This window comes from Quercus lobata, chromosome 6, assembly GCF_001633185.2.
Source record: "Quercus lobata isolate SW786 chromosome 6, ValleyOak3.0 Primary Assembly, whole genome shotgun sequence".
Lineage (NCBI taxonomy): Eukaryota > Viridiplantae > Streptophyta > Magnoliopsida > Fagales > Fagaceae > Quercus > Quercus lobata.
This window is the reverse complement of record NC_044909.1, coordinates 5450060-5465705: the sequence shown is the minus strand read 5'-3', so window position 1 is coordinate 5465705 and position 15646 is coordinate 5450060. Positions and strand designations below refer to the sequence as shown.

At 34.4% G+C, this 15646-nt stretch overlaps 1 protein-coding gene across 1 annotated transcript; it reads left to right on the top strand.

The window, feature by feature from the left end:
• Nucleotides 1–2137: 2137 nt before the first annotated feature.
• Nucleotides 2138–13848, top strand: LOC115994084 (mediator of RNA polymerase II transcription subunit 33A-like). The gene is made up of 12 exons (XM_031118110.1): nucleotides 2138–2438; nucleotides 3837–3947; nucleotides 4764–5111; nucleotides 5778–6091; nucleotides 6192–6283; nucleotides 6631–6991; nucleotides 8606–8816; nucleotides 9596–9710; nucleotides 9868–10029; nucleotides 10608–11253; nucleotides 11584–11790; nucleotides 12743–13848. Exons 1-12 carry the CDS (start codon nucleotides 2170–2172, stop codon nucleotides 13846–13848), a joined length of 3942 nt encoding a protein of 1313 aa, XP_030973970.1. The 5' UTR covers nucleotides 2138–2169.
• Nucleotides 13849–15646: the final 1798 nt, after the last annotated feature.

The window sequence follows — 15646 nt, the reverse complement described above, 5'->3', positions numbered from 1 at the left end:
AATATTTACAAATTTACTCATTAATTTAACCATATAATAATTTTTCAAGTGAAAATTGAAAAAAGTCATAGAAGTCATGATCATGAATGATCTAATCCCAAAACTAAGGTGGAATGCAGTAAATATAAGTAAAATGTATAGACTAGTTTATCACTCAAACATTATAATTTATAAATCTTCCATATCTCTCTCTCTTTCAATCTTTTTTTTTTTTTAGTACAAAAGAAATACTTAGTTGCTTTCATGTTTTATTTATCTATTATATTTCTTATGTTATTTCTATCATATTTTTGTATATTTAAAGAGTATCATGGATTGAAGTCCAACATATAAGAACCAAATTGAACTCAGAATAAGAGATAAATTTAAGTTTAAGTAGGTTTTTTTTTTTTTTTTTTTTTTTTTTTTTTTTCTTCTTGAGAATGAGATAAGTTTAAGCTAACTAAGGTGATATGATTTAATTGTGTTGGAGTGTACAAAATCATTCTATTTGTTTATATATATTGGTTAGTATGACTTGAATTAGGTTGCAATATTTCCTAAAGATGAGATCACATCGAGGTATATGCTTCAATTGAGAGAATCTTTTAATTTCAAAGTAATACTGCATGTATGTCCATAGTTATAAAATGGATGCAATAGTTAAACATTGTAAGCGTCCCAAAGTTGTTTCCTTAAAAATTATAAATGGTAATATATATATATATATATATATATATATATTTTGAGAAGATAAATGGTAAGAATTAGGGATTAGATTTAAAAATAATAATTAGAATGTTTGACTTATACCATAATGTTGTTTACACCGTAATTTTAATTTTTTTTTTTTTATAGAGTTTCAACTTATGGCGTCCATTTCTCATTATTGTGCTTTTTATCATTAGACCAAGACACCAATCGATTTTTGGTGTAGGCAATGATTGAACCCTAAATATCTTATTCAACTATCAGAGACTTTACCAATTGAATTAATTGGAACCCACATTTAAACTGTAATTTGTAGAAAAATTAATGAAAAAAAATCATATTAAGCTAAGTTATAATCCCAAATACAAAGAAAAAAAGGAACACCATACGGTCCGTACCTATCGATGATAAGGTATCCTAAGAAGTTAGAAATTAGCATAGATTTAGATGAGATTAAAGGATAATTAGCAAGAATTTATGTAGTACTTTATTTTAAAAAAATAATAAAGCCATTCAAAAAATAAAATAAACAAATGGAAGGCAAATGCCCATGTATTAAATCAATAAAACACATTCCAATTCTTTAGACACAAACAATTTTAATCGGTAAAAAGAAATAATGTAAAGAAAAAATGTAAACATGAATAGAAAGAAATAGATTAACAATTGAAAATTGAAAAATTTTAAAAAGAAAAAAAAAACCACAATATTTACAACCTCGCAAAAGAAAATCCATCACAAATCATAAAAATTGCAATGGAAAAAAGCAAAGAAGTTTAGGGGAAGAAAAATAAAAATTGACCTTGAATTAGTGGCTTTTAAATCCAAAGGGAAGCAACTAAATGTTTTGATGGGGAGAGAAGCCGTTTGTTTGATAAGGAGAAACATTAGTTGTTTGTTTGACGGAAGATGATTGATTTTTGGAGAGAGAGAGAGAGAGAGAGAGAGAGAGATTGCTAAATTTAAGGTAATTTGGATTTAATAGAAAAGTCATTAATAGAAGAAACATTAGCCGTTTGTTCGATGGCAAGATGATGAGTTGAGAGAGAGAAAAGATGATTGATTATAGAGAATATGTGAAGTGGAAACCAAAATAGAAAAATTTGTGACATGACAATAATGTGACTTAACTAAAAAATAGCAAAAATAAATATTACACTTCCAACTTTTAATTTAGATATATATAGAAACTAGACATAGATAGATTATATCGACATTAATTTGGCCTAATAATACAAATGATCGTTTTGAATTTGACTCTATCCGTTAAAATTCGATCCTATCTATAAAAAGAAATAGCTCTTTCTCTCACTTTAATTAATCTTACAACCATAAAGTCGTCAACTTACTTTGACTGTTTCTTTCTCTGACCGATTATACTGCAAAATACACATCACAAACTATAAAAGAAGAAGCTGGCAATGGCATTGTGTATGCCTAAAAATCACAGAAACTGTTCGTAGGGACGTACCCTTTGAAATGGAGCAAAGCAATGATTGGGTCCAGATGGTGATAGAGGTAACCAAAGATGCACAAGAACAGGGTAGTGACCCTCATGTCTGGGCAATGCAGCTGTCCAAGTTCTTGAACTCGGAAGGAGTGTCACTGCCATCCATAGAAGTGGCAGAGGCTTTGGTTTCCTACATTTGTTGGGACAACAACGTTCCCATCTTGTGGAAGTTCCTAGACAAGGCCTTGGTGCTAAACATTGTGCCCCCTCTGCTCGTTCTTGCTTTGTTTTCTACAAGGTTTTTTTATTTATTTATTATTCCTTTTAGACTCTTGTTTTTTTGTCAGATATCATTTTTATCATACACTAAGAACATGTTACGTAAAAATATGCGTGTTATGAAAAATGTTGGATCCTAAATTTGTTATTTTTTGTTTGGGATATGTTTTTGGAGTTTGAGGAATGACGTGGCTGGTTTGGAGAGAAACATTTTCCTTGCAAGTATCAAGAGGACAAAAATTAACTATTTTATTTATAAAGTGTTTGAATTTCAAGGTTTTTTTAAAAAGAGTTTTTGAATAAAATAATAATTAACATCTTATTAACATAGAATTTGTTGTACGAGAAAGGAGAACTGGATTTTTAATTTTATATCCAAAATATTGCGGGCATATATTAACATGACATGACTATATATTTTGAAAATCTATGTTATTTATGCTGTAAACACATATATCAAATTTTATGTCAATCGGATATTATTTATTATTTGATTCATAAACTTATTTTTTATGCATAATTTTACACTATAAAAACTTGAAATTTAAATATTTGATTGATGACATAGCTATTGATCTTTGATTTTCTGGAAATTTTGCAAACATAGAGAATATAAGAAAAAAATGTAATCCAATTGTAGATTTATTAAAATTCATATTCAATAAAAGAATATTAAGTATAGTTGTAGCCTTAGGCTACAACCTTGGCTGTGGCCAAATTTTGTTCAAATATTTCATGTTCTTGGAAGTGGGTCTTTGTCTATCTTTTTACTAAAAAACAAAAGAGAAGAAAAAGAAGTAAGTCTTTGTGAAATTTTCAAGTGGTCAGCATGGTAAAGGATCATAGATAAATATTCGCATGACAAAGTGGAAAACATCCTTATCAAGAGTAACATTTTTACCTTTGATTGTGTAATTGAAATTTTTAGTAAAAAAGGTTGTATTATTTCAAGAGAGTTATTTCTTAATTTTGTTAATCATACATCCAAAGTAGCTTATACAAACTAGGATGTCTGACTATAAAATTGTTTGGAAATCCCTATTAATTGAACATGCAATTGTATATGCATAGCTGTTAGATGTAAATGAATGGTAAATCATATATACTTATGTTCTAAAAAACATGATAAAATAACAGTTCCTGAAAATGATAAAGAGAATTGAAATTACAGACTGAGATGTTCGTTTTCTTGGCCTATATAATGGAAGATAACAAAAAATAATAGTAGATTTAAATAATTAGAAACAACTGTTGTGTGAAATAACAACGGATGTTTTGGATATATAACTTGCCAGTTTTTACAAAATTGTTTTTTCTGCTGTATTTGTTGCAAAGTTGCCACTCATTCTGTAAAAAAAAAAAATGTTGTTAGTGGATTGTTCAGTTTCCTTTCAAATTCATGTTCATTCGTTTACAGGGTTATTCCAAGTCGGCGTCACCAGCCGGCAGCATATAGGCTTTTCATGGAGCTCCTTAAGAGACATGCCTTTACTCTTAAATCTCAAATAAAGGGCATGAATTATCAAAGGCAAGTTTTAAATTTTGTTTTGCATATCATGTTAGACAGACTGGATTATTTATGAGCTGTCTTCATTATTGTCTAAGTCAGTGCTATATTGCCTCCTTGTCTTGAATTTATCTATAGGTGTGTTTTTGAGGAATATTTTATATTGTCTTGTTTTGTGCAACAAAACTTTCTGAAGTCAAGAAAACCCAAAGTAATTAATTCTTATGGATTTAAGTTATATATTACATAAAGATTTTCCATGCAAAGTAAGGATAGTTGTTCAAGTTCTGCAGTGGAAACCAAAAATACTGGATGATGCTCTTCTTTCATGTATCTTTTGGTTTCATAAGCAGCTCTAGTGTCATCTACACGGGTTTTGTAAACACCCCTAGAAGGAAAATAGAACATATCTGCCAATTGAGGATTGAAGAGGACGCAGCAATGAATGAGAGGATACTAAATTTACCACAAGGACACTGTAATTTTTCATGCCACCATTGATAAGATCATCTCAATGTAATTTAATTTTTTCATACTACATGTAAATCCCAAATTGGTAACAAGTTTCTATTCATGTGCCCGTACAAATCCTCATGTTACTTAAAATACAAGTGCTCTACGGTCTAGTCTACATTAATATACTGGTAATTATTTATATGTCAATAAAATCATTTGCAATTAGTATAATCTATTCTCTTTCTAGTGACTAGTCTCTAGTATCATTGCTTTAAAATAAAGTTGATGTTGTTAAAATGATTGCAATATTTGATGTCATTCCATAACATTGCATTCATTCTGGTTTTTCATTGACGATTTCTAGTGTATCTTTCTATACAGGGTTATGCAATCGATAGATACTATTCTTCAGCTCTCCCAGATATTTGGTCTGAAAACTAGTGAAGCTGGGACTATTGTGGTTGAGCTCATCTTTTCACTTGTGTGGCAGTTACTTGATGCATCATTAGATGATGAAGGGTTACTAGAACTTACCTCAGAAAAGAGGTCTAGATGGGCAACTAATCCTCAAGACATGGAAATAGATGGTCATGATAAATATGATGAGAAGCAGAGTGAATGTCATGAAAGAATGCAGAAATTTAATACATTGATGGCTATTGAGCTTATTGGGCAATTTATGCAGAATAAAGTAACTTCCAGGATTCTTAACTTAGCACGCCAGAACATGTATATGCTTATGTCTCTTAGTACTTGCTTTTTCACAATTTATTCACCATTATTGCTATATTTTGTAAGTGAAAGCACACTAAAACTTCACCAATTAGTACTAAAGTGAATTTCTCTTGGACTTTTCTATGACAATTTAATGGAAAACGGTCATTGCACACACAACTGAGTTTTTTCCTGCTTATGCATCAGCTACTTGTTCTATAATTTTCTCTCCCCCTTTTTTTATTTATTTATTTTTAATTCATTCCCTTTTATCCTTCCTTAAGTCCCATAGGTTTGATCTTGTATAATCTGTAATCACCATCTGATTTTGATTAAGTTCAGTGGGAGAATTGATTTTATCACAGATTCATATTCCAATGAAGAAACCCCATTTTCTTTTCAAAAGAAAAGGAAACCCTCTAAAGCAATCCATGCTAAATCTTAAGCCATTATGTCTGCCAATGACCTTTAAGCCATATGACATCTTCACCCCATAACTTAAGGTGGTGAGTAAGGTCATGGTTTCAAATTCCGTTGGGTGCATGAGTTAACTGCAACAACAAACAAACAAACGAAAAACCAGGGGAAGACCATCATGTAATTTTACAGATAGCTTACTTAGTTTCCTGCTTGGTCTTTTTCCTGAATGATTTTGCTTAACATTTAGTGCCACATTGTAAGGTCCTCACATTGGAAAGGATTTACCCAGCGCTTACAGCTGCTTCAAGCAAACTCATCAGCTTTGAAAAATGCAGAAATAACTCCTGAGGCACTTCTGCAGTTGGCTTCAAATTCTCACATTGTCTCTCAAGAAATCAGATTAAAGTCTAGGCTAAATTCCAATGACATTGTGGTTATTGGTGCTCTGTCTTCTTCTACCAGTCTGTGCAATGGGGCTAGTCATTCTGATCATTGGCTCCCACTTGATCTGATTTTAGAAGATGCTATGGATACAAAAGAGGTCAATGTCATAGGCGCCATTGAAACCATCACAGGTGAAGAATTGTTATCCCAAACAATTTTATTTTAAATTGTATAATCTCATTGCTTAACAAACTGGCATCTATGTGAATATTGAAATTTCATTTTGTGCAGGTTTGATTAAGGTCCTCAAAGCCATAAATTGCACCTCCTGGCACAACACCTTCTTGAACCTGTGGATTGCGACTCTTCGTCTTGCACAAAGGGTAAAAAATATTTGTGGTTAACTTGAAATTTTCTTCTGTCTTTGATTTTTTTCCTTGGTTCTCTGGAATATAGAAAAATGATGCTTCCTTGAAGATTCATGTTGAGGCTCCTTTAAACTTATAATGTTCTTGGGGAAGCGGTCCATACTTGGCTGTTTGGGTTTCCTGCTGGTGAATTACATTCTATTACCATCAAACTGTCAAAGTTTCTTGTTAGTGAATTGATCAACAGGAGCACCGGAGTCGGTAGATTGAGTTATGCTTTGCATATCATTAGGTGTCATATATTTCTATTTCTAGGAACTGAACTGATTGAATTTTCCATTTTAATTTTTTATTATTGTTAGGGTCGGGATTCCATTTACACTCCTAGGTTTCGTCTAGATAATCGGTTTTGCACCTTACTGTGCATCATAACTCTAGTGGTTGCTGATTTTATTGACGAAGAGGAAAGTGCACCACTTGATGAAACAGAATATGGCTCGACAAGTAGTTGGAAAGAAAAAAGTGTTCCAGGAAAGTGTCGCAACGAGTTGGCCTCCAGCTTACAGATGCTAGGTGATTATAAGGGGTTGCTGATTCCACTTAAATCCACTGTTTCTGCAGCAAATCAAGCTGCTGCAAAGGCAGTGTTCTATATTTCAGGCGTCGATATTGAAAATACAAACTTAGAATGCATCAGTATGAATCATATGCCAGCTAATTGTGGTAAGTAATAACAGGTTCTCATTCATTATCTACGATTTACAAAAGCTTTCTGTAGGCGTAAAGTTCAAACTCGTATAGCATTGTGATAACTGTCTAGGGGGTACAGTGGTGAGCTCACTCAGTGTACCTCTTGAAAATCATGCATCTGACAATTCATCTGAAAGATATATGTAAGCTTCTCATTATTTATCATTCTTGTTTAATGTTCTTTAAGGCTGTAGTGATCTAGTTGAAGTGAGCTCAACTTAAAATTGGATATAGATAAAATATCGGTGGTGAGTAAAAGTCTATGAAGCCTACTCACTATTTTGTTCCCATTTATATCAAAAGCAAGAGTGAAAAAAGCAGAGGTACTCAAAATTTTTAGTTACACCAAAATAGGAAAAAAGTTATAATTTGATGCATCACACTAATAACACTTGATTATTTGATATTCCCAGACAACAAAAAGAAGTTTAACCTGGTTTGTTAGATTGTGTCCTCTAAGTTTTCTCCCTAAGCCATAAAATGGTGTTCTTGCATTCTAGTCTTCTGTTTATGTATTTCAACATCTTAGTTTCTCTTCCAAACGTTCTTTTTGTATTTTTATGTTGGAAACATTCCTTTTCACTCATATGCATCCTTTTGTCCCTAAACATGAAACTAATGTTGGATGCTAATACAAGTTTCTTATTTTGACACAAGTAAAAAGTTTAGCTCCAAACCAGTTTGGATATCTTCCTCCAACCCAGTATGTGACAATTGAAAGGACCATCCATGTTTAGTTTTAGTCATATGACATTTTGATGAGTCATGTGACTTGTTTAAATAATACATATGGATAATCTTATAAATTGCCATGTAGTGGGTTGGAGGAGATAGCTCCAAACCGGTTTGGAGCTAAACTTTGTCCTTGACACAAATATACATTGTTGGACACAACCACTCCCAGAAATCTATATGCAATGACGTGGCTATTTGTTTTTATCTTTGTCAACATACATCTATTGAGTGTCATTTGCATGCAAAACTATAGATACTATGACAATTAAGAACTAGGGATTACCTCCTTGATGGATAATGTGTAATTCAATTTCTTAGGCAGCCCTTTGATTTTGTAATTCACACTCGTGATTGATACTATGTAAGTTTGAGAATTTCTGTGTACGATATTCATCTCAATTGAGGTACAAAATAGTGTACAAGGCAAGTAATAAATGGGGAACAATGTACGCATAAATGAAAGCATGAATATATGTGACACAGTATCAGTCAAGCCTTAATATGTGTAACATAGCATCAATTAATGGGCTGCCTAACACACTTGAAGTCTATTAACTTTCTAGGTGAGTGAGTGTCATTTCATTTTTGTCTGAAAGCATGTGTCCCAGACCAGATGGACTAGAGTGTCATGTCCTCTCTTGTCCAACACATAAGTTTTCATTTTTTCCTATAGTGTTCAACAAATAAGTTTTCATATAAAAGTATTCCACAGATTGTAGCTTCAACTTCGTGCTCTATCCAATTCTTCAGTGCCACTTGTGTTTGTCCTTGTAGCATATTTGTAATGCCTTCTAATCCAAGATTTTGCAGCATGTGCAATGCTTTCTAAAATTAGTTCTATCCTTGTTTCAGCTGGAAACATGCGGCATCTAATAGTTGAAGCTTGCATAGCTAGAAATCTACTGGACACATCAGCATATTTCTGGCCAGGCTATGTGAATGGAAAGATCGATCAAATACCGGTTAGTTTGCCAGGACAAGTGCCTGGTTGGCCATCATTAATGCAGGGGGAATCGCTTACTCCAGTAATGATAGATGCTTTGGTATCCACTCCTGCTTCAAGGTATATTCACACTTGTTCCTTTTAAAGTTCAACTGAACCACACTCAAATTGAACAAGCCTTTACCATATGTAATTGGTATTAGCTACATGAGCCCTTTATTTAACTAATCTGGATCTGGTGCATGAAAGTAGAGAGCACCTCAACTCAATTCTCTAAACCATTATTTTTCAAACTCAATTCTCAGATGAATCATAAGATGTGACTAAGACATTCACTAGCCATCAACTTGCAACCCTCTTCCTTTGTCAAGACTTAGAATTGGTTGTGTGGAATTTAGCCTAGGTGGATACATGCATTTAGTATCAGGGGTGGTCCAAGAAATGAACTTGGAATTGAGTAACACAACAATCAATAATCATACCACTTGATTCATCTGCTCCTAATTGGCATAGTTACCAGTAAAAATGACCATATCCAAATTAGGTTGATTTCACAACTTAGAATTTCTATGTTAAGACTTTTATTTGACTCTTGAATCTTATAATTCCAGTAAAGATGCCTAGAGGTCAGATCATATAATTGTTTGACAATGCCAACTTTAATGTAACATTTTGAACCCTCTAAGTTCTATGTTTTTTAAAATGTTAATGGAGGTTGGACAAAATAATTTTGAAGTTAAAGAGAGAGCATAACTTTTAGATTAGCTAATTTCTCTGACTGGGGCCTGGTATTCGGTTACACCATTTTTATTCTGAGGCCAGGTTTATCAAATGCTCTTTTTAGTAGATCTATCCATGTTAAAGCAACTAAATTAAACTCATGGATTATTTGGTGGAAGTTTAGCAGAGCTCGAGAAAATATTTGAGATTGCTGTCAATGGTTCAAATGAAGAGAAGATATCAGTGGCAAAAATTCTTTGTGGGGCCTCCCTAATCCATGGTTGGAAAGTACAGGTGATAAATTTATCTACCTGATCGTACAAATATCACATTCATACTTAAGCCATTGGTTCCTCCCAATTATTTCATTCCCTTTCTTTGTTACTTCTTACAATTTTCTTGCCGAATTATTGAGCTACTCTGGTTAAATGAATATCTACATTTCATGTAGGAACACACTGCTGATTTCATTATAAGATTATTGTCTCTTCCAGCTCCTGCAGATTACTCAGGGAGGGAGAGCCATTTGATAGGTTATGCTCACATGCTGGATATACTTGTTCTTGGAATAACATCCCTTGAATGTCTTCAGCTTTTCTCACTACATGGCTTGGTATATGTTGCTTCCTCTGATTCAAACATCTCCATTACATGGATAAGAAATGATATTATGTTGGTTAAATAGATGTCTTTAATAAGTTACAGGATTTAGTGAATCTATGTTTCCACATATTCTGTCTTTACAGAATACTATCCTAACAGTTAATTTGGCCGCCAAGATGGTTTGCAACATGCATTGTAATGGCAGCGTCAATATGACATGACTTGAAGGTGCTTTATGGATAGCCAGATGGCCAGGAAAAATTTAGATTAGAAGATGGATGTAAGACAAGATGGTTAATGGTTTAACTCAGTCTAGCTCTTGGTGAAGCAGAATGGTGGCAAAGCTATTCTCACTGTTGAGCATTTTAGTTGCTTTTTTATTTGGTATTATTGAAACGAGAATCTTTCAGCTACTAAATGGAGCTTACTTGTAAAATCGAACGGTGTAGGGGCATCCAGGAACGATGTTAATGGTGCACCAATATATGGATTAAGTTGAATATGGATTGTATTGAGCTTTAATTCCACAGATCTGTTAGAGAGAGGCAATGTTATGGACTAATTATTTTTGTCTACTTCTGTTTGCAGGTTCCACACCTTGCGTGTTCATTGATGTCAATCTGTGAGGTTTTTGGGTCATGTGTGTCCAATGAGTTGTGCACTGCTGCAACAGGGGAAAAAATCTCTGCCTACTCTGTGTTTTCAGATGCATTTACTCTTCTTTTAAGGCTATGGAGGTTCTATCATCCTCCGATTAAACTGCGAACAGGAATTGTAATCCAAATTGAATTCTTCCAAACTCCAGAATACCTATTACTTTTACGTAATTTTTACCTGCTATCTCATGGACGGAACCACCAAAGTCGAAATAAAAGGAGACACAAAGCTGTTGCAAGGTCATTAAGTCCACACCCCATATTAATTTGCACATTTCCAAAAATGAGAGATTGGTATCAGCAGCATAGTGCAAGCGTACATTCAACCCTCTCTGGACTAGTTGTAGAGGCTCATGTTCATCAGATTGTTGATGCGCTTCTTGGAATGATGTTCAGAGGAAGTCAGTCTCTGCATTCTGTTAGTTCTGGAAGTAGTGTCCGTGGACCCAAGGATGAAGACACCTTTCTAAGACTAAATTTGCCTGCATGGAATATACTGGAAGCGGTTCCTTTTGCGGTTGAAGCTGCTTTAAAAGCCTGTGCTAATGGAAGACTCTCTCCCCGTGAACTATCTACAGGTCATTCTCATGTCACTATTTGATTTCTATTGGTGAAATCAATTTTTTTGATAGGTTCCTCTAGGCAAACAAGTCAAATTATATGTTTCATTTTCTGCTCTGCCTGATAATCTATGATTCTTTTGGCAACTCTTATTGCCAGCCTAACTGGTGATAATCTTAGACTTTAACTAATCACAATTATTCATTTTACCTTGGAAGCCAAAAGAAATAAATTATTATTATTATTTTTTCCACTAAGTTGACCATTTGTGGTAGAAATAGTTAATATTCATTATTGCTTGAATCAAATAGGTACTGATATAACCTAAAAATATTTTAATGTCTCAGGGCTTAAAATGTTATGTAATTTTCTTCCTGCGTCTTTGTCTTCCATTGTAAGCTACTTCTCATCCGAAGTATGCCGGGGTGTTTGGCAACCAGTTTCTATGAATGGAACGGATTGGCCCAGCCCTGATGCAAACTTATCTGATGTCGAGGAACAGATAAAGAAAGTTGTAGCTGCCACTGGTGTTGATGTCCCAAGCACTGCCTCAGGTTCATTTTACCATAATATACATATGCATATACTCGTGTTTGTAGTTGTGTGTAAAGATCAAAGTCATACGTCTGCCCACATTTTTAGTTCTCTTACTTATAAATGAGAACCCCAACCCCAGGATCATGTAAGTCCTTTTAATCCTGGAACCTTCTACATGAGTGTTATGCATGTATAAACAAGGACAACAAATTTAAAAAATAAAGAAAGAAAGAAATGTATTATTTTCCAAACCAGAAGTATTTATCCATTTATTTTGATAGGTAATAAAAAACTTCATTAATAAAAATATCTGCAAGTACACTGGGAGTATACTAACGGAACATCATAGTACAACTCTAAAATTACAAAAATCAGTGAGTTCAACTAAATTAAAGAATGTAAACCTGAAGCTGTCATCCACTCAAGAAGCGTCTTCATGAAGAGATCTTTCAGCCCTATCTTAGTGCTCTCACACCCATCAAAAGCCCTTGCATTTGTTTCCCTCAAAATACATCATATCAAACAATGAGTAATAATCTTCCAAATTTCAACACATCAATTATACCCAAAACCTCCTTGCCAATAGGATAGTAAATCAATAACCTCCTAGACATCACCCACTAAATCCTAAACAGGACAAAAAACAAATCCCACAATTCTCTAACCAAGGAACAATGCAATAACAGATGGTCCACTGTTTCATCATCTCAAACATGCAACCCAACTAACCAGCAGTATTTAGGTAAATATATAGAGTTCTGGTTGATGGTGCTTTAAGACACTCCTTTGCAAAACCAATTAATACTCTCATGTCTATGCCCTTTACTTTGGGCTTATTTTGGGCACAAGGTTTAACTAACCAAACTCTTCTTTTAAATGTTTAGCAATTAAACTAGTATCAAGGGTTTCTCCATATATTAATCTAGAAACAGTCTCTTCAGTATTCTAACTGACTTGTAATTTTCACAGCTGGAAGCTCTGCTCCTACACTTCCACTGCCCCTGGCCGCTTTTGTAAGCCTAACGTTAACCTTTAGAGCTGTGGAAAGTCCACTCTATTTGGCTATCCCAGCCTTGGAATTTATTGCTGCAGGATCCCCATGGCCTTGTATGCCAATTGTGGCTTCCCTGTGGTGCCAAAAGGTGAAACGTATGTTTGACTACTTTGTATTTAGTGCATCTCGCACAGTCTTTCTCCAAAACCATAGTGCTGTGGTAAAACTTCTTCAAAGCTGCTTCACTGCCACACTTGGCATAAATTCCTCTCCTATCTCAAGCAATGGTGGTGTCGCTGTCCTTCTTGGTAATGGACTTAAATTCCCTTTCAACGATTGGTCTCCTGTTGCCCCCGGGATTCTCTTTCTACATGCCATTCGATCCTTAAAAGGAACTATTCTAATTGCAGAAGATATTCTCTCTCTGTTGATGCATTCTGTGAGAGAAATAGCATGCAGTGGACTTCATAGAGAGACACTGGAGAAGATGAAGAGCACCAAAAATATAGTAAGATCTGGAAACGTTTCGTTTGCTGCAGCATTGGCACGGGTGAAACTAATGGCTTCTCTCGGGGCTTCTTTAGTATATATATGTGGAGGATTCAGTTTGGTTCAGCCATTGTTTAAAGAAACTTTGACTTCCTGGCTTATATCTCCTCACAGTTCAGAGTTGGAAGGAAGGTCAGAAGGGATGGTTGAAGTACTAATGGGATATGCACTTGCATACTTTGCATTTCTATGTGGAGCTTTTGGTTGGGGTGTTGACTCAGCATCACATGCATCAAACTGGCGCCATGATATCCTCAAATGCCATATGAAATTCTTAGCGAATGCGCTTGATGGGAAGATATCACTTGGATGTCATCGGGCAACTTGGCATGTGTATGTTTCAGAGTTTTTGAGCTTGATGACGGATTGCGCACCAACTTGGGTGCTAAACACAGATGTAAATGCGTTGAAGAGTATAAGTAGAGGTTTGAAGCAATGGAACAATGAAAAGCTTGCTCTTGCGTTGCTTGTTATTAGTGGGGCTGGTAATATGGGTGCAGTTGCGGAATTCATTATAGAAAATGCCTTGTAGTTTCCAATATAAAAAAAAATATATATATATATATATATATTTTTTTTATCTAATAGTATTTTAAAAAGGTAATCTACTTTAGATGTAATAAATTTATGTTGTAATAAACCTTCTCTACTAATGAAAGTCTTTAATTTTATTTGTATGAGAAAATTATGTGGTGTATGAGGAATATCTTCTTGGTGAAAAGGCTAACGTATATGTAAAGGGATTTCATGAGAAAAAGGATAATGTATATGTAAAATGGGCTCGTCAATGCTGGATTTATCTCCATTGTTTGGGTCGATACTTAAATTGGGCCCAATATAGGGCTGTCCACTGGAAACCAAAAACCGACCCACCCACCCAAACTGCTCAGGCCGACCCGACACCAGTGACAGTCGACAGTGGGTCTTTGCCACCAAAAACCGACTTAGGCAGGTCGGATGGTGGGTTTTCTTCTCCAAAACCCGATGAACCCGATCCGATTGACGAAACCCATGAAAGAAGGTCGAATCTACCTAGATCCACTTAGATCCGGTGAAGATTTGGTAGTTTTTGGTTAGATCCGGCGATGAGATGGAAGTTTTTGCTTAAATCTGGGCTTGAGGTGGTGGTTTTTGCTTCAATCCCATGGTTGTCACACAGATCCAAAGAAAAATCAACAGATTCGACGAAGATCCAGCGAAGATTCGGCGAAGATCCGGCGATTAGATGGAAGATTTTGCTCAAATCTGGGCTTGAGGTGGTGTTTTTTGCTTCGATCCAGTGGTTGTCACACAGATCCAAAGAAAAATCAATAGATCTGGCGAAGATTCGACGAAGATCTGGAGGTTGAAACTCACTCCGACTTCAACCGACCCGATCGTTGTCCACTGAAGACCGATCCGACTCGACCTGAGGTTGTTCGCGGTTGGCGGCAAGTCATTCAACCTCCCACCCGATGTGAGCGGGTCGGTTTCGGGTTGGGCACAAACCTGACCTAGACCGACCCGTGGACGCCCCTAGCCCAATATTTATCCTGTTATAATAATGCCCAAAGTTTGCCCTACTACATTACTATATATTTATTTTTACTCTTTTTCTTCTCATCTTATTTTCTATAAATTTGTTATTCTCTCTTACATTCTTTCTTGAAAAAGTGTTCTCTGTCTCTATCTCTTTCTCTCGATTTTTTTATTCTTTTTTGTAACTTTACTTTAAGTTTATAAATCATTATGTTTTTTATAACCCTATTTTGGGTTAATATGTTTTGGTGTATTGTTCTTGAGTTCCCCATCACAATTAGTCTCTCTCCCTCTTATAGCCATACTTTGATTTTTGTTTAAGTTAATACTTAGTTATGTTGGAAGTGAGATTTTGAAATTATATCAAAACACAATCTTGGCTATGCATTTGGATGTGCCTATTAATTATTTGAATAATATCAAGTGTGATTTTTGTTATGGGTTTTGATTATCATGACAATCTCCTTTAAGAGAACGAGAAATTTGAATAATTAATTGAAACTTAAAAAGTTTAGTTGTGCGAAGAAAAAAAAAAAAGAAAAAAAAGAGAGGAAAACATAGCACAGTATAACATAATTTTGAAAAATACGGACCACCTAAAAAATGAATAATATCAATCAAACACACTCAAAATAATAGAATGATATATTGGTAGAGATAGAAAGATGGAAAATAATTTTACAAATTAATTAATTTTTAGGGAGAACAAATTATCTTTAACAAATTTTAGAGAACAAATTATACATTATACATATCAAAATTAAAAAATAATTATATAGTTCCATGTATCGCGTTAGACCGTCAATCCATTT